Below are 19,718 nucleotides of genomic sequence, written 5' to 3'. Positions count from 1 at the left end.
CCGATGTCCATGCTCTTGTGCATCATGTCGATGAAGGCTTGGGGAGAGATCTACTGATTTGAAGGTTGTAGAGAGATCAAGAAGTACCAGGATGAAGTGGAGTCAGAGTGCACCACATACCCCTTGGATGCTGGCTGTCGACACATCTGGGTCTGAAGCCTACTTTGTAGGATACACCTCTTTCAGGTAATTAAAACAATTCATTGATAAGCAATCGAAAGAACATGGCAAGTTCTAAAATGTTGAAAGACTGCGGGTCATCAGAAATAGTGATTTATTGATTGGCAAGAATCTATCAGTAATCTCCAATTGTCAGGCCCAGGGTCTACCTTCCCCTTCTCACCTGATTCCTCGGAAGTGAGATCCTTAAGAACCGCTTCAGTCTTTTTCCGATACTTCTTCCTTTTGGGAGTCTGAACCTTGAGTTTCTGTCCCTTTCGCTCGTGTAAATAAGGTCTGGCCCCTCCGGAGGCCACCTTGGCAGAAATGAGAATCTGCCCTCGGGGGACCCTGGGGGGCCAGCCTCGCTCCCAGGGAAAAAGCCGGAAGGCAGAAAAAACCCTGGAGATGATGGTGGTTTTCAGTGATGGTGCATGTATCCAAAGACCAAAGTCCAGCAAAAGAAATACTGTCCAACTGGATGACTAGACTTCAAATCAGGTATAGAGGATCCCGGGTAAGAAAAAAACAGAGGAAGGACAGAAGGAAAAATATCAGGAGGAAGGGATACCGAGAACAGGTAAGAGAAAGCCTCAAGGAACAGACAGTTGTTAAAGAATACACAGGCCCAGTCACTTGGAAGAAATAGTAATGGAAATGATAGCGGGTGCACCCTAGACGTGAGCAGGCTCTATGCAAAAAGGTAGCCAGAATATGCAGGTGGACCGAATTGCCGTCCACGTATAAGGTGTGCAGGGGCAGCGAAGCAAAAATGGACAGGCGCCGTGAAAGGGAAGTCGAAGAAAAGAATAGGAAAGCAAACTCTGCTTACGCAGAGCACGAACGGACAGGCGCCGTGAAAGAATAGATACCGAAAAAGGAGCAAGAAAGGCAGAAAGCAGAATTCAGAAAGAGTAGACAAGGAAGGCAGAAAGAAACAGACGGTTGTTAAAGAATACACAGGCAGTCACGTAGGAAGAAATATTAATGGAAATGATAGCGGGTGCACCCTAGACGTGAGCAGGCTCTATGCAAAAAGGTAGCCACAGTTTGCAGGTGGAACGAATTGCTGTCCACATCTAAAGTGTGCAGGGGCAGCGGAGCTAGAACGGACAGGCGCCGTGAAAGGGAAGTCGAAGAAAAGAATAGGAAAGCAAACTCTGCTTACGTCCAAGGCGGGCGAGGGCAGCGGAGCCCGAGTGGCTAGGCGCCGTGAACGGAAATACTAAGTAAACAAAAAGGAAAGAAAATGCTGCTTACGTCCAAGGCGGGCGAGGGGAGCGGAGCATGAACGGACAGGCGCCGTGAAAGAATAGATACCGAAAAAGGAGCAAGAAAGGCAGAAAGCAGAATTCAGAGAGTGTAGACACGGAAGGCAGAAAGAACGGAAAAAGCTAAGGAGGGATGACAAAAACCAGAGAAGGAAGAGTGTTAATACAAGATTATCGCAACTAGAGTAACGGAGCGTAGTAACCGGAAGAAAACAGATACAAAGCACCGGCTGGGGGGGGGGGGCGGAGTCGGAACTTATAGGGCAGGACACTGTTTGTTGAGGACTAGTGCGTACCATGTGTAAGTCAATGCCTCACGGGAACTATGTGGCGGGTTTAGCAAACACTCCATCTTAATATTTGAAGGGGTGAGCACTATAGACTGGGTTGGACCATCCAAACCCTAATTAGCCTTCCAGCGGGTAGAGCGAGTGGGATCCCGCAGGCTAACCACCCCCACAAAGGCCTTAAAAATGTGGAGGTCTTGCAGATCACTCTTCTCACACCCTTTAGGGAACTATCTTCTGGGATTCTTAGCCAAAAAGTGCTACAAGACAATCATGGAAACGTTCATGATCTCTCTCTAAAATCTGAACTACAACTGGAATTCTCTGTTGGTTCCAATGTTAAAAACCCCTACTGGTAAGGAGAGAAAGTGGTTCGACCTGCCTGGTACAGCATTTCGGAATGGGATTCGAAGTATGTGCAATGTAAACAAAGGAGCTTGTCCTGAGCCGCGCGCACCGAAGTAAGTACCGCTTGGCCGCGTTACTTCCTCTCTTCTGCTCGGAATTCCAATTAAGCATTGCCTCGTTTCTTCAGTTTCTACAGTGAAATTCATTATCCAGAAGGTGAACACTCTATTTGAACTACATCCAAAGCCTTATAGTACTGGACTTGAGTATGTTTATACTTGTTTTGCTTGTTTATTTAGGCTCCTGTACAAGCCGTCTGTGTTTGCAATGCCTTTTGGAGGCGTGATTGTAAATATCAGAACGCGCATGCGCACCGAAGCAAGTACTGTGAAAGTACTACTTGGCCGCGGGCCACGGTACTGCGGTACGGAAAAACGCTAAGGTAAAGCTTCTGTGCATATTATATTGGTTTTCCAGTTGTCATTCAGTCGCTGATTGTCTGGAATTTGTAAGTGGCATTAAGCTTGGGCGGGTGTCCTGAGCCGCTGGTCACATATTTGCATTAAGAGAGTTTAGAGACAAATGCAAGCATGCACGTTAAAATCTAATATGCCTGATATGCCTGAAATGCCTCTATCCCCTATAAAAATGCCACCAAAAACAGGAGCCAAGCAAAATTTGCATCTCGTATCTCGCGGAAAGTGATCACTCGAACACCAGTGACACGCTCACCTATAAACAGTAAAGATATACGAACGTTCTTTGTGAAACGTAAGGATATTCCTGTAATGCCTTTTAAGGGGTAAAGAAATCATTGATTTGCTCATAGAAGGTCATTCTTGTGTGAATGACCCTCAAATGTCTGATTCTCAAGTGGTGTCTGACAACACCATCTCAAACGTTTCAAAATTTCACAACCAAGACATAGAAGTGCATACTCCCATGAATACAGTTGAAGAGGTGACAGAAAATGATGAGGCGTTTTGTGATATTTCGATCCATAAGAGTATCAGTGAGGGGCCAATCTCACATTGTGATGATTTGCCTGATTATCATGCTTGCTGTTCCATGGATACATCGAGCCCCTCTATGGTAGCCTTGTACATACAACCAACTCCCAGGCGGCGCCTATCATCAATTGTCAAGCAAATCCCCAAAATGCCTTGATTGAAATCACGTTGGCGGCATTTTGCAAGGATATTTAAACTTTTTGAGACTCTTGATTCAAAGATTGCGCTCCAATCCATACAGATACAACAAATAGTTGAATGGATTGCAAAAATCCCACACACTTCTAGTACACTAGAAACGCACTTCAAACCTACCGAGACAATTGATCTAGAAAATGACCCAAACGGTATGGCTCAGGTGATAACAGAGAGTCCCTTAGTTTCAGCATTGCCTACATTCATGGATATAATTAGACCGGCTGAATGTAAAGATGCATTAGCCTCACAAGTTAATACTTTATGGACCAGTGTGGACCCACAATCCGATAATCACCACCAGAACCCTAAGTCTCTTCCTCATGACGTTCTATCACAACGGCCTTGCAACAGAGGATGGGCGAGGCTTCTCCTTACTAAACGTTTTCAAACAATGTACAAGACAAACAAATCGTCAAATTCTCACACACGACCACTCCTTGCAAATACTATTAAGAGTCAGAAAACACCACTGCAGTACGCTCCAGTGACAGCAGACATTATTATATTGGAAAAACCAAATGCTCAAGGGTCTGAGCCACACCGGGAAACATGACAAAGCTGTTCTGTGGCAGATCACACTCCAGTCCCACTAGCCAAGCTAGTGAATCATCCCTCTTTAAATGAGCTAATATCACTTATCGAAGGAGATGCCCCAGCTAAACAAAGAGTGCCAAAAACAGTACCAATTCAGTCTATTCTTGAAAGTTTTGTACAACTGCTAACAGCCATTTCTTCACAGACTAACACCAACAATACAGTCCAAATGCAGAGCATAGAGGAAAGGACAACTGCAATTAAAGAAGCAGTTGATGCTTATCTGCTTCAGTGCATGACAGAGGCTAGAACAAGTTCAACAACGGCGGCTCCAATTGCTTCTAAAAGAACTGATCTGTGGCAGGAGGTTGAAATAACAGACTGCTTGAAAAGGAACTTGAATGAGGAGGGGGGAGGGGGAGAAATACCTGTTAAAGGCATACTGGCGGTTGAAGGCAAGGCTGACACACTACCGGTATTCAGGAAACAAATTGAGACTCTTCTCTTCTTCTGATTTACTCAATGGTTTCGTAGTTTGGCCCCGTGATTGACATCCGCGCTCAGACATAAGTTCTCCTATCTAGTTCATAAGGATTAGCGCAATACAAATAAAACATTCTGAGAAACCCAAGCTCTGGGAGGGACCTACAGTTCGCAAAGGAGGGTTGCAGATAACCAAGTACATGTTGAAGAAACCAGAGGCTGAGGGAAAGCCTGAGAGAGAGATGGATTCTGAGAAAAGGAACTGGAAATCCTAAAGTGTGGGAGAGGTCTTTAAAGACATGGCGGAATCAGGAAGACGAGGAGGGGACCACAATGCGTAAACTTTTTTTAAGGGCCTTCCCAGGAGAACTTAAATGCTCCGTGTTCGCTTATAATTGGACACTTGAGATTACTATTTCTGAACCAAAACATGCTACATTTTTGGGTAGCCAGGATGCTAAAAGACTTGTTAGGATTAGGGATGCAAACTTTCAGTTGGGCACATCGTTTTAACATTATTTATAGAATTGCTTGTATGCTCCAGGGAGGGGCAAGGATTTGAATGAGTTGAAAACTTTGTTGTACACTGATCTTTAATTGTGTTTGGCACTTCAGTGAAGCCCCACTTTGTTGCCCCATCTCAGACACTGTTTGCCTTGGGAACAACCTTTTTTCTTGTAGACCTATCCCTAAACGCTATAGGATTATGTATTGTTCAGTCGACCCACATTTATGTTGTCATATGCGTGTTACGCTCACCTGGCTCCCACAGGGGCGTCGGTCGGACCCGGACAGCTGCGGTCTCCACCCACGTGATGCGCAGTGCAGCGATGACTGACTGGATCTGCCCTCCTAATCTTGTCTGCTTAATCCGTAGAAATATTCTCCTGCAAGTGGAGAGATGGATTTAGCAACTTGTGGATTCAAGTGATGGCACCCCCACAGTCCTCCCCAACTAATCACCTCCGAAATGCTCTCACAGCAATCTCACCTTATATCCTTGAAAGATGAGCTCGCCATCCTGCGTGGATTTGCAGGGGCGCATCCATTCCAGTTACTTCACTGGTTTGAAGGCTCGGGAGAGTTCCGGAGAGTATTGACTCTGAGGTTCCTGGTGAGGACCAGTAAATATTAAGTTCATAGAGTTCAATATGTCCGATGTTCACTCTTGTTCCCCCCTTCCTTTCTTGTCTTGCAGCTGGCTCGTGAAAAGATGCTCTTGTGGCAGCTGGTGGCGCTCAGGTAAGAGTCTGTATTACCCGGCGCTGTCCAGTAAATGTTGCACGAGGAAAACGTGTTGTTTTGTCTCTCTTTACAGATGCGGCATGTGAAAATATGGAGAGTCACAAAAGGATGGCTCTGGTGGTAAATCAGGTAAGTCTATGGTGGTAAGAATTATATTTGTTGGTTCCCTCGGCTCACCTTGTGGTTTTCTTTTGTCTCCTAGGTGCCGAAGTTCGGCGAAGAAATGATGGAGGCAGCGCCGACCCGAAGGATCCTGTGAAGACTGGCGAGTATGGCGTGGCGCTGCAGCTGGAGGTGCGGCCTGTGCAGAAATGATGTTCTTTACAGGTCGGAAGACGAGATGGATCCAGAATCAGGTGTGGAATAGAAATAAGTTTGTTTTCTAACCTTGTCCCTTTCTTTCCTCTTTGTTTTAGGAGCTCCGGATTCGAGGCAGGCGTGGCAGAAGACTGGATGCAGGCACGGTGAGTGTTACGCTCCTGGATGCAGAATAACGCGAAGCGTGTGTTGCTGGTCGGATGTGGTTTAAATAGCCTCAAAAGTAGTCCCAGGTAAGAAGTCCCTAGAACCACACCCGAGTAAAAAATAGTCCCTGTAGAAAAATAGTCCCTTTCAGGCTTCATGTTGGATTGGAGTCATTTGCAGCATGGTCTGCCTGAGGTAAGTAATGACTATGAGCCTGGCGCCTTAGGCGCCAGGACTGATTCCTACTATGAGCCTGGCGCCTAAGGCGCCAGGACTGAACCCAGATAGCCCCTAGGCTGCTGAGGTTTTATCAAATGCCTAGGTGCCTGCTTCCAGGGCTGATGGGCTTGGTCCGGATGCCTGAGGGTAGGCATCATGACAATGTGTCGTTGCTTGGCCTTACCACAAGTGGTGTAACAATATAATATCACGTAGCTTGGCCCAACCCCAAAGATAAGGATAGGCCCTAGACAGCTATTAAATGCATATACATAAAGTATCAATATACTGGAAAAATGAAAATCAATAGTACAATACTAGACATATGTTTAAATATTAAACAGTGTACCTCTGTGTCCTGGAGAATCGTCATCTATAGCTAGAGCATGGATCAAGAACTTTATATTAAAAAAAACAACTGATGGGAATAGTTGTTATATTTCAATAGTTATCACCCCATTCTTAAATTGACAGCCTAGATTATATACAATTTATGAAACTAACATTTGACGATCAAGGTCAATCCGTTGAGAATATGTTTAATACTACTAAGGCTTTTGCACAAGCAGACCTGTTAATCCCTTAACGTCCAAATACATTTCCCTCTTTGAATTTTAGTACAACATATTCCCAACAGAGTTGTCAAATTGCAATGATTTTACATAGAAATTGGAATATATTGCAGCTTGACAAATTTACAGCTACATTTCCTTTTTACGATTTTCCTACTTGTACATTCATCTTGCTTCACAAATGTGCTGATTCAAGTTCTACCATGAAACAGAGGTTACTGTCCTCTAAACATGTTGGCATCATTCGTTGCTTAGAGCGCTACAATTGTCATATTATTAACGGCCCTGTTGTCTTCCATTCATATTGTTGTAAGGAGATTACTTTAAAATGCTTTGAGGCAATGGACCGTTACAATGTTAATATTATAAAATGCCTGTGACCTAAATTATGTCAGATCAGTTTCTTGAAATTTGAGGACCCAATGGATTTACACAAATCTGCTTTGCGTAAGAGACGCACATTCTTCCTTGGTAGGTCACACTGCTTCTCTGTTGAACTACATTTTTTGATTCTTGATATAGTTTATTCCATAAAAAATAAGGTGGAGGCATCCAACATATAGTTTTAGGAGAGCCAGTGGTATGGACAGAAAGACTTTAGGGCCATTCATACTGTGACCATGCTCGTTGCAATACAGCCAGAAGCGAGCAATCGCTGTAGTGCTTGAATGTGGATCATTTGAATCAACTTAATGAATGAGAAACCTTACTTTACTAGTTAAACACTGTTGTTCTCCTTATACAATTGTAAAAAAGCAGTCTGTGAGCCCTTGAGAGATCTTCTGGCGAATATGACATTTCTGATCAGTCTTACTTTTGTGTCATTTTTTTTTCTCTTGATCGCATGATTTGCTTACTCACTATGCCCTTCCTGACTTTTTCTGCAGAAGGAGAGACTGAGGAGGAATGGCTTCAGGATGCCGGCCTTTCAAATCTGCTCACCGACCGTACCTCCGACTGCGACAACTATCTGCTGCTGTCCACGCTGACCAAGACTCAGGCAGCAGCTGTGCAGCGGCGGCTGGATACCTACTCCCTCTCTATCAGGAAAAAGAGCAAACATCCAGTGCGGGACGTCCGGGATGTGTTTGGTGGGGGTCCTTGCATGGTAAGCTAGCATCTCTGTTTAAATCATGATTCATTAATACATTGGCGTCCACGCTGATTACTGCCAAGTGTGAAGTTTCAGAAATGCGAGAGGGACAAACAGCTGCAGTTTTCTCATATGTTGTCATTTTATTTAAATAAAAAGGGGTTAGACAAATGCCTATCTTTCCCTAACCTAACCAGGATACCCCTACCTAACCAAAGGCTAAAGAAAAAAGGACCTAGTCTCCAAAAGTATCTGATCCTCGCTCTAACACACACAACAAAATCATATAGGAATTGCTTGGCGATATCAAAATAAATATAAATTAAAACTTAAAGGGTACAACCATTAATCCTTGTGACCAGGATGGATTCCATTCCCGTCGATCAATTCAGGATGCTTTGGAATAAAGTTCAATTTCAAAAAAGTTTGATTCAGTAACAAAGTTCACCTAATGTAGTATATGAAGTCTTTTCCATTCAATATTTATATCCTTTCGCTGGCCGTGGTAACTTTCTCACTTCCAAAGTTTTCTTCACAGTTCAGAACAATTAATAACACTATCACAATCCTCTGCTCGGTAAATCAAAAGTATTTTCCTTCAAACACCATTTCAGAAATCAAATACAAATGTTCTTTTCTCCAAACGCCAATAACTTGTTAGCACATCATACTTCTTTCTGTGAAATGTTTTTGTCAAGATAGCTCTTTCAAAAACTATTTAAATTAGGATATTTCAACAGTCACTTTAGGTTATGCAACAGTTCATCAAAGCAAGGTGGTGGAATTGACACTTCTTTTCCACCACACCCTTTTACCGCAACCACTACTTTAAATGATCATTTTACTGGTCCACTCGCCTGCCAGGACAAAGCATTATTCGTCCAATTCATGGTTTACTTGCCTGCCAGGGCAAAACGCCTACTACTAGAACTTGTACTCTGTGGTAAGGCTTGCTCCAAATTCTCCACACTATAATCGTCAAAATGGAGATTTGAACCAACAACTGCATCTCTGGTCACCCTTTTAACATCAAAGAGAAGTGGCTTACATCTTCTTCCAAATGTATATTCACGAAAGGTCAATGATTCTATTGTTTGTCTATTGTTTGTCTATTTCCCGTAGGTAATGCAGGTTACAGTTCTCCCCCTCTTGACTCCTTTTACAAGGAAGGCTTTGCTCATGCAGTTTTTGCTTCCTGCCTATGCAACCTTTTGTCGGCAGGTAATGGGTTTACAACTTTCTCTTGACATATTTCTATGAGAGCCAAATTGTCTTGAAACCACTCTTCTGTTACTTTTTCAACGTAAGTCATAGGAATCTCCTAATTGATATCTCTGCTTAGGGGAGTTGAGTCCATTGGGTTTACTTATCAGATTTCTCTGGATGTGGCTGTCAGGATTACAATGTCCTCCTTAAGAGAGTTATTTCCACTTTGCTTTCTTATCACTTCTCTTTGGCAATGCAGGTTACAATGGTGGTCTATTCGAAATCCCTCAGTAGGAGATTTGCCTTTCTTCAATTGTGTCGGTATTCAAAATAACAGTTGTTACCTAACGGTCTCCCTCGCAGCGGCCTGGGGTTCCCCGTTTCAGGCCAACTCCCTGGTTTATCCTGGCGTCTCCTTCTGACTCACCGTTAAACCTCCTGCTTCAGTCTGCGGGACTTCCTCTGCCTTTGACAGCTCCAGTTGGTCTGCTGCCACTTGCGCTGACTTCCGATGGAGCTTCTGCAGCTCTGTGTGCTTCCCGGTATGGATCCATTATGGGAGTAGTTCAGTGTCTAGAGCGCCTCTCTCTGCCATGGGCTGTACGTCCTCTGCATATATCAGGAGTCTCAGCTTCTGCATAGTCCTGCTGCTGCCACAAAATGGCCCAATGGCATTTTCTGTTTGCCCCTGCTGCTTCGCGCTCTTACATACCTGAAGGGTCTTTAAATGTTTAAAATTCCCGCTCAGGTGTTGATTATTGCAACAACTAGACCACTCACTTGGCCCCTCTTCATCTCAGTACCAAGAGCATTATATTTATGAAAACTTGGTTCTTCAACCAATACTAAACTGAACTAAGACCCTTCATCCCTCCTGACTAGACCTCCACCATCCATTTGTATATACAATGTATGCAACATTATCATTGTTTTATTGTATTCTTCTGTTATTTTATAAAGATTGTACTTACCCATTGTCTGTAACTACGCCGTGATACCGCCAGGTCTGGGCGTATAATAAATGTAATAAATAAAATAATGAATAAATAAATGATGGGACTTCAAGTGCATAATGTTGTTTGTTTTTTTATTAACAAATCCATTCTGTTTAGGTGATTGAGAAAATGTACAGTTAAGGGAGGATTGTAAAGGATTCAATGCTTTTTCTTTGAACTTAAGATTTAAACCTGAAGTAGAGGCATATCCACAGGAAGTTCTAACATTAACACCCCGACTCCCTTATATACATTTTACCTGTTTACTACAAAGATCTTCATACTTGGCATTTTGGGTTATTCGGGGAGAGGAAGTTTCACAGTGACAACCTGGCATTAAATATTCAGGCATTATGGAAATCTCCTCCTCGAATGAGGATAAATACTGTGTTCCTCCTAATGGAGTCAACACTTTCCCTTGACAGTCGTCTCCTCCCACGTGATCCTCCCTCCTGATACCACACCCATGGTTTGGATCAGGCAGCAGCTCCCTTTCCCTGGCTACAAGGGACGGGACTCATTACACAAGTGATGAGAATATTTGTCCCATTTGTGGATGTCTTTCCCCCTAGCCTTTTAACGTTCTTTTGTGCTACCAGAAGTGGTGCGAGTGTGACCAAATTCTTATAAAAACGAATTGCAACCTTTAAACAAGTTCTGATTTACTTGATTTAATTATAAGAATTTCTTCAAAGGGGCAGCCTAAGAAGTTCTTTGAATTAACACGAGAGGTTCTTTACACTTTCGGTGCAAAAGGATTTGGCAAGCTCAGATACGCGGGAAGTCACTTGTGCTAGCACAATACAATTTGTTTGATTATAAGAGGTAGAATCCCAATGCTCTGAACACCACCTGCCCTGATCTCCATAGGCTGGATGTGCTGTCCCAGAAGGTGTGCATTTCCTGCTGAATGCAAGGATCAATATTTCTAACTTGTTCCCTGTAATTCAGGGACGCTAGCATCCCTCTCGATATGTACTCCTGTGAGTGCCATACACCTTTACCCGGCCAAGCGTACATGACACAGGACGAGCAGAGAGAAACACAGGGAGCCCACTGGCATGCAACTGCTTTGTCTAGGAGTTTAGAGACAAATTTAATTTAAGAACATTTCTGCTTTCTTGCAGACTGTGAAACATTACTCTATCAAGTGAAATAATTGTGCTTGTAATGTGAAATATTTTGTTTGGTGTTCAAAAAGGACAATAATCACCCATCCTTGCCAAAGAAGTACAGTCAAGACGGATGTCATGGCTACCCATCACCCTTGTGTTGGTCTTTCAGTGGCAACTTTCATTTTGAGAACAGGATCCAGTATAAACTAGAAATAGAAGTTTCTCGGAGTAAATGCACACTCAACTGATTTTGGCGCATATATTTAGATCTGTCCAGAAATGTTACTGAAAACATGTCTAATTCAGTCTTGCCAAAGAGAAGTATCTTCTTCAAATATATAATCATTCAATTTCTGCACGTTTTATGCATATTGTGGACTGCATGGGCTTTCTCGTTTTTTGAAAATCACGACTGCAGTGTGTTGGCCTCACTTATTTTTAGCAGCCTTTGCTACACTGCTGTACAGATATCTTCCCTCACTACATGTAGCAACTTGAGGATGTAGCTTACCTCGTTTCTTGTTGCAGGGAATTGACGAGACAGTTGAGCACAGCCTGGAATGCACAGAAAACGGTTTGGTAGATGAGGCTCGGAAAGGTAAGATTTGACTAATGCTGAAGTGTAGATTCTACAGACTGCACAGTTTATTTCAGCAGAAATATTCTGTCAAAATCATGGTAATTCTTCATCAGAATTAATTGTCATAAGGATATGCACTCCATGAAAGCACAGTTGATTTTAAAACGGTTATTCAGGTAGAATAATTCGAATTGGCAGAGAAAAACTGTGACATAACTTAAATTTAAGTAATGCAGTCCCATATTTATACAAAAAAAATTGTTAGATATTAAATAATGTACATAATTTAAAGCGAAGATGCATTGGTTCACTGCATTTTGGTCTTATACAATCAATGGGTGTGTCAAACTAGGAAAATTAGTAATAGAAGTAGTAAAAAATACTTATGTACAGCCCGGCGGACGGAATTATTTTCACCATGCAAATTACTAATAGAATGTGTCTGCTAACACTGTCATGCAGGCATGTTTGGATCTTTTAAAATAAATACTGGGAATTTAGGGCACATGTATTGACTACATTTGTTACTGAGTTTATGGGATTCTTTTTAATGTCTTTTACTAATGGTATATTTCTACAAACGCTAAAATGTGGACATGTTTGGAACATACATACTGGGTATGGGGTTCCCAAATAATTCCTTCCTTCATGCCTATAGATGTAAAATGCGATTTGAAAATACTAAACATCTCAACTTTGCCAATGCTTGTTTTCTTTCATTAGGTGTGCAATGGGTGCACACACTGCTAAAAGATGACATGGCCATGTGATCCGAAAATGATTGTTTGTGGTTGCTTTTGTCAGCTGGTTGGACATCTAGGAAATTATCTTGTTTGTGATGCCTACTGCAGAGCAAAACCCATTCTTGGAACACTAACTGTAAATACTCATATGTCCCGTCCCCTTTCCTCCATCCTTGTGGGTGTCCCCCAACATAGGGACGGTATCGGAACCTTTGGCTGTGAAAACTTGATCTGCCCCTTTAAATTTAGTATAGCGTGCAGGGTCGTGGCCCTGGCATGGGTACAACCACTCCTCCCCCCCACCCTCTGAGGCCCGCTCTCCGGTGCCTCACCTTAGTCCCTTTCCCCCGCACAGACAGTGTCGGATCTGGCAGCTAGGCGCAGAGACTTTTAAAAAAACATTCTGCTTGCTCTCGGTTGTTTTGTTTTTCAATCGACTTCACCTCCCTTCGGTGCCTCGCGTGCCCCAGTGTATGTCGGCTGCAGGAAGATTCACAAGATCTGTGTCCGCTCGTTCCTGGCCTCGGACCCCCATGCACTCTGTCTTGAGTGCTTGGGGCCTGACCACCACTGGAACACATGCACGGCTTGCAGCGCTCTTTGTCACCGGGCATTGAAAAATCGGTTGTCGCGTCTTCCACACAGTCTTCCACACTTCTCTTCCAGCTCACCTTAAGGACACCCCAGGACCTCCCGTCAGGACAAGATAGGCCCTATGTTTACTACGGCTCCTCAGTGCAGAGACTCCTTCCCAGGGGTTACTTCGGGCAAGGGTTCCTTGGATTTGGGTTCTGGCAGGCCTGAGGTTGCTAAGGCTACCGGCTCCCAAGCTGAGGCGCCCGGGGGCTCTTCCAGGGATTCCCTGAACAGAGCCGAGGCCGTCGAGGGTACCGGCACCCAAGCCAAGGGCTGTCCTCGGAGGGGGAGATCAGGTTCCTCCTCCTTATCGACCCCAAGGGGCAAAGGACCGCATGCTCTACCTCCAGGAGTCCGTCCTTAGCACGATCCAGCACGACTCCAGGTGCAGGTGCTGAGAGCGCAGAGCGCGACAGAGCTCACTCTGAGGTTGTGGGTCAGGGCGATTCAACTACCGGCCGGCCGAGGGCTCAGCGCCTACCAGAGTGATCTCTGAGGTTGACGCTTCTGTTTTGGGTTCAGGGCCCAAGGCATGTCCTCCCATGTCTGAGCCAGCATGTGGCTCAGGGCCTTTGCGCCCTCCCAGCCAGGGTGTGCCGCAAGGCACCAGTATGGTGGATCAGCACATGGCAGAGCCTTCTAGGCCTATGGCCATCTTGGATTCGAGTCAGGGCCTGCTCGTGCTCTCGCCCATTGAATGGGCCTTGCACAAAGGTCCCAGTTCCCCTTCCCTCTGGAAGTGGTGGCGGACTGTATGGTACAGGTGGCTGGTCTCCCCAGGGATATATCTACCCATCGCAGCCTTATGGCTACAAGCCATATGCGCCTCAGCGTTCAATCAGGAGCGGAGACACAACGCTTCGGTGGGCCAGCCCCCTAGAGACCAGGTGGCTTGCGAGGACCGCTTCTTAGAGTGCTTCCTCCCCCCTTATGTGTTCCCCACAGATGACGGGGCTCCTCAAGGACATAGTGAGGAGGTGATCCCTCAGGTTATGCCTCATATGGGCCCTCCGCTTGTTCCTCTAGCGCTGCCGGTGCTTGTCCCTCCCCGGTCCAGGTCTTGTTGGTTATCCAGACCCCTCTGCCGCCTCCTGTACCACCAACACCTCCCCTTCAACAACCGTTGGACCTCTTTTTGGTTCTCCAAGGGGGGATCCCGCCAGCATCTGTGTCCCAGGGCCTGAACTCCCCTCAGTCTGTAAAAAAAAAAGGGGGGAGGGTGCGGGGGGCGATGACGGCAGTGATGATGACGCCCAGGACGATGAACCCTCGGCATCTGTTAAGGCCTTTCATGACCACCTTCATGGCCTTGCAGAGTTCTTGGGGGAGTGCCTGCCTGAGAGAGCCCCCCAGGATTCGGGAGTGCTAGCAGAGGTTTTCAGCAAACTTAACACAAACCGTTCTGGTATTGCGCCTCCAGAAAGATGTCCTGCAGGTGGCGAGAAGGTCTGGGAGAAGCCCAGGGCCAACGCACAGATGAACACAAAGTCGGACTGCAGGTTCAGGCTGATGGATGGGGAGCCGGTCCTCCTGTCCGTCTACCCTCAGTCTCACTCTTCAGTGGTGGCCTTGCTCTATTCTAAACCATCGTCTTCATTGTCTTCCTCCTCTGGAGCCTCCTCCAGTTGTCTGTCCAAAGAGGACCAGGTCCTTGAGTCTTTGGGCAAACAATGCTACGCTATATCAGGGCTGCATTTGGGGCAGGCCAATCCTGAGGCCCTTTTTAGCTGCAGCTAACCAGAAGCTGTGGTGGGAGCTAAGGAAGTTTCTGCCTGACCTCCCTCTGGAGAGCCAAGCCTCCTTCAAGTGTGGGGCCTGGCGGATGCCCGGCCCGTTGTGTAGGAATTCATGGAGTCTTCGGTCTCCCACATTGACACAGCCAGCAGGGCTGTGCCTAGGGATCGAGATGAGGACGACGGCGTGGATGCATGCTGCTAAGCTTTCATCTGACTTGCAAGAGCAGATCCTAGATCTTCCCTTTGAGGGCGTGCACCTCCTTCATTCGTACACCGATGATGAGTGGACAAAGAACACCTCCAAGCAAACCGCCTAACTGAGCCAGGGCAGAAGTCCTTCCCTCAATCTCAGGGCAGGGCCGACTTCAAACCCTGTGCTTTCACCGGCTTCCAGGGGTTCCCGGACCACGGTACGCAAGGGCCTGACAGGTCGCCAATCGACAACAGGAGGAAGCAGCAGTGGTCTTTGCACCTTTTTTTTCTACTCCCCCCTCCTCTGCTCCCGCCTCAGGCGCCAAAAAGCGGGGTTGTTGTAGTCGGGGAACACTACTCCCCAATAGGAGGCTGGCTGGCTCTCTTCCAGGACAGCAGGAAGTGTTATTTCGAGAGTCCTTGTATCCTTTCTATAGTTTCCAGGGGCTTCAGTCTTCCTCTACCATCCTCTCCTCCTCTAGGTCAGATAGGTCTGTGGCCCTTTTATGGGAGATCCTTTCTCTTCTGGAGATGCAGGCTGTGGAACCGATTCCTCAGTCAGACAGGGGTACCGGCTTCTACTCCAGGATTTTCGCAGTACCCAAGAAAATCCAGGCTGACCTGAGGCTAGTCCTCGACCTGTCACTCCTCAACTTGTCTTTCGCGCTCGAACACTTAAAGATGATTACTCCTGCGCACATAGAGGAACCTCTGTGCGCAGGGGATTGGATGGGTTTCCTAGACCTCAAGGATGCGTACCTTCATGTCCCGATTTACCAAAACATCGGAAGTTTCTGCAGTTCATGATTATTTCGTACCACTTCCAGTACAAGGTGCTGCTCTTCAGCCTCCATTCGGCCCCTCGTGTGTTCACGAAACTGATGAATGCGGTGTTGGGTCTTCACTGCCTGGAGGGCCATCACTTATACCCTTATCTGAATGACTGGCTTGTCAGGGCAAGCTCGCCCGAGGGGGTGGTACACTCCTGCCAACTGCCCTACGCAAGGCTGTTGGTCACTTTCTGGCCAACTCGACCACTTCAGCATGGTGGTTCCAGCACCTTCTGGGACTGATAGCATCTTGCATGCTCACGATCCAGCATGCCCGCCTCAAGATGAGGTGCCTACAGCTCCACCTGGCGTCCAATTGGGGCCAGGGTCTGTCAGACAGGATCCCAATTCCCCCACTCTTCCTATATTTTCACTGGTGGCTGATGAACTGCAATATGGTAGTGGGAGCCCCCTTGACTCGACCGGAGCCCACGCTGGTGGTGTTGACGGATTCCTGCCTGTTGGGTTGGGGGGCTACTGTGGAGGGCTACTCCATTCATGGTGCATGGTCGAGGGAGGAGGCCCTCCTGCATGTCAATCTGCTCGAGCTGAGGGGGGTGGGCCTGGCACTCGAGACTTTTCTGCCCCTCATCAGGGGCACTTGCAGTTCTGGTGAGGACCGACAACTCCACGACAATGCCTGAACCAGCAGGCTGGCACCCGTCTGTCCCCCCACCTCTCCTCCTGTGTATGTTAACTGTGGCGATCTGGGAATGGGCCCTTACAGAAGGAATTCAGATTTCAGCAGTCCACCTCCTGGGGGACAGCAACGCAGAAGCGGACCAGCTCAGACGCTTGGGGTTCAACACCTTCGAGTGGAAGTTACACATCAACTCCTTGTTGTCCCTGTTCCAGAGATGGTGGTTTGGTTTCCGGAACTGGACTTGTTTGCATCTCCTCCGAATTCCAAGTGCCTCTTGGGTGGGCCGGGTCAGCGGTCTCTGGAGGATGCGTTCCAGCTCTGCTGGCACAGCCGCTGGTGCTATGTCCTCCGCCACTATTGCTACAGCGGACCGTCTGCAAGTTCTGGACTTAAGTGGGATGCAGTCTCATCCTGATCGCCCCACACTGGCCTGTTGAGAGCATGGATTTTGGACCTACTTCAGTTGTGCTCCCAGTGGCCTGGTTCCTGGTCAGCTGAGACTGCAGCATGCTCAATTTTCAGATGACATCTGGGGCATCATAATGGAGGCAGTCTACTCGATCCCAGTATAAAAGCAAGTGGACCAGATTTTGCCATTGGATCCCATCACCTGCGTCCAGGATGATGGGCTGGCCTTTTCTGCGAATTTGGTTCATTCTAGCGCAGATGGATACCTGCTGCACATATTTGATGGCCATTGCCAACCCGGTGGTTAAGGCCCACCTCTAGGGGTTGTCGAGACCTTTTCCTCCGGTGCTCAGGCCTCATCCAGTCTGTGACCTTAATGTGGTTCTTGCGGCTTTGCAGGGCAAGCCCTTTGAGCCGATGGCCTTAGTGGACATCCAGCTGGTGACATTGAGCTGCAGGCGCTGTCATCTTGCAAATCCTTCACGTTTTATAACGACAAGGTCATCTTGCACACTCCCTCCCAAGAGAAGCCTCACCTGTGAGTGGTGAGAGAAAGTCCATCACTTTTCCCCTCCTTCCTTTTATGTTATAACCCATCAAACTTCATTGTCACTCCCATAGTTTAGGTCTTTGCTCATCTTTCCGTTCCATTTCCTGCATTTATGGAAATAAATTATACATTTGATTTCTCAGAGGACAGTACAGTTGAAGAAAGCCTGTGCAACCTGGTCCAAAAAACAGTTTCCATCATTTTATGAACATAACACGAGTTAAGCGAGTCCACCAGTTACCCATGTGGATTGAGAGCAAAAAAGTTGATAGATGTCTTATTGATTCAGTAGGTTTAGAGCATAGTCCTCGGTGACCTACTGCCTTATCAACAAATTTAGCTTGACCCTCTATCTGAAAAAACAGTCTGTGTAAATAAAATTTCTTATTGTACTTCAGATGTACCATAAAGTGACACACATCCTGGAGAAATTTGAATTCCTGAATAAATGGCAGACACAATTGTGGTAAATATTAACATTGCAGCCTTCAAGTGAGAGCACAAAAGGAGTGAACATTTTACCATATGAGTGAATATTTCTGTAAATGATAAACCACTGCAGGCATAAGTTTACATTACATTGAAGGCCACGAACCAACCTTCTAGTGATGGGGAACGGGTCTAGTGCAATACAATTCTAGACATGATCAAGTTTGTAACAAATGATAAACTCAGTTACTGTAAAGTACTGACAAAATACCATGGAAAATCTCTTGCACCCATCCCAGTCAAGTGCCAGATTTGATGTCTAATTTATCAGTTACGGTAGAGGTGGGCAAGTTAGTTCATTTTCAGAATAGTAGATGTGCTGTGAGATTCCATCTTACGTTTGATTCTCTGCCATCTACGCTGAGGGTAGAAGTTGAATTTGAAGGCTACTGTTTTCCAAGGGGAAGTTGTTGCAGGATTTGCTCGAGCTATCAACAGAAGGTTTCCAGAGTGAGTTATTGTTGGCCTTCCTTGGGCCTCTGTCAGATGGTATATAAATTAGGTTGACGCAGAAAAGATCTGGCTGCTTCAGCAGCGTCAAAGGTATTGATATTGATATTTTATTTCTATCGCGCTCGTACACAAGTGTTTCAGAGTGCGACAAGGCAAGGGAGGTGAACAGGGGAGAACAAAACAGCGATCTTACTAGGCCCAGTGACATTGAGAACACGCAAGTGCATGGGAGAGGGGGAGGGGAAATGTGCATGGAAGGGGGTAGAAGTGGAAAGTGCTAAGCAGAGGAGAAACCGATAAATAACAATAAATAAATAAAGGCAACAAACAGTCGTAGTGCAGCCAGCAATTTGCAAGTGCTCGGTTTAAGGCAGCAGACAGGGTAGGTCTGTTGAGTGCAGGAAGAAAAAGGGGGGGCTGTATGGGTACAGATACAGACCCCAGTGCAAGGGGTGGCCTGGAGGCAGTGTGGGAGGGTGGCAGGGTGAGCAGGTACCTGGGCCCAAAAGACAGAGGGTGGCCAGGTGCACGGTGCCAAGAGAGAACAGATCAGCAGGAGAGGGGGGGAGCGAAGGCAGAAGAAAAGAGGAAGGCCTTGCTTCCGGAACCTCAAGTTTTAGGGTGGCAGGGAGGCTGTTCCAGAGGGAGGCCCCAGCCGAAGACAGAGATCTACTCCCAGCTCGTTTCTTTGAAAAACGACTGACCCTGAGGGAGTTGGAGGTAGAGGAGCAAACAGCTTGAGAGGGGAGGTATTTGCGGAGGGATAGCTGAAGGTATTTTGGATCCAGGCCCCAGAAAGCCTTGTGGACAATGCAGAGGGTTTTGAATTTAATCCTTGAATCCACTGGGAGCCAATGGAAAGATTTCAGAGCTGGAGAGATACAATCCCAGGGCTTGATGCCAAGGACAAGTCTTGCAGTCCTGTTCTGGATTAGTTGCAGAGGGCGGAGAGTAGAGGCTGGTAGATTTAGAAAGAGGCTGTTACAATAGTCCAAGCTAGAGAGAACCAGAGCTTGAGATACCATGAGCTTCTGGGGGAAGGAGAGGAAAGGCAGAGTACCTCTGAGGAGGTGCAGTAGGAAATGTGACTTTTTAGAGACCTCCGAGATTTGGGCGGAGAAGGAAAGGGTGGAGTCAAAGATGACCCCAAGGTTCTTAGCCTCGCAGGTTGGGTAGGAGGAGGGCCAATGGAGGCCGGCCAGAGAGTGAGGGGAAAGGATGGTGAAGGTGTGCCGATGAGGAGGATCTGTCTTGCTGG

At 46.4% G+C, this 19,718-nt stretch overlaps 1 protein-coding gene across 4 annotated transcripts in view; it reads left to right on the top strand.

The window, feature by feature from the left end:
* ARHGAP40 (Rho GTPase activating protein 40) overlaps positions 1–19,718 on the top strand; it is a 645,040-nt gene that overhangs the window by 435,077 nt on the left and 190,245 nt on the right. For all 4 annotated transcript variants that reach the window (XM_069652367.1, XM_069652368.1, XM_069652366.1 and 1 more), the window contains 2 exons: positions 7,679–7,899; positions 11,729–11,798. In XM_069652367.1, coding sequence (XP_069508468.1) covers positions 7,679–7,899; positions 11,729–11,798 — 291 coding nt within the window. The remainder of the gene's footprint in view (positions 1–7,678; positions 7,900–11,728; positions 11,799–19,718) is intronic.

The sequence above is a fragment of the Ambystoma mexicanum genome, chromosome 3p (genome assembly GCF_040938575.1).
Source record: "Ambystoma mexicanum isolate Mex_15411 chromosome 3p, UKY_AmexF1_1, whole genome shotgun sequence".
NCBI classification, from domain to species: domain Eukaryota; kingdom Metazoa; phylum Chordata; class Amphibia; order Caudata; family Ambystomatidae; genus Ambystoma; species Ambystoma mexicanum.
Note: the sequence above shows the minus strand (reverse complement) of the source record. Positions and strands in the feature narration are given on the sequence as shown.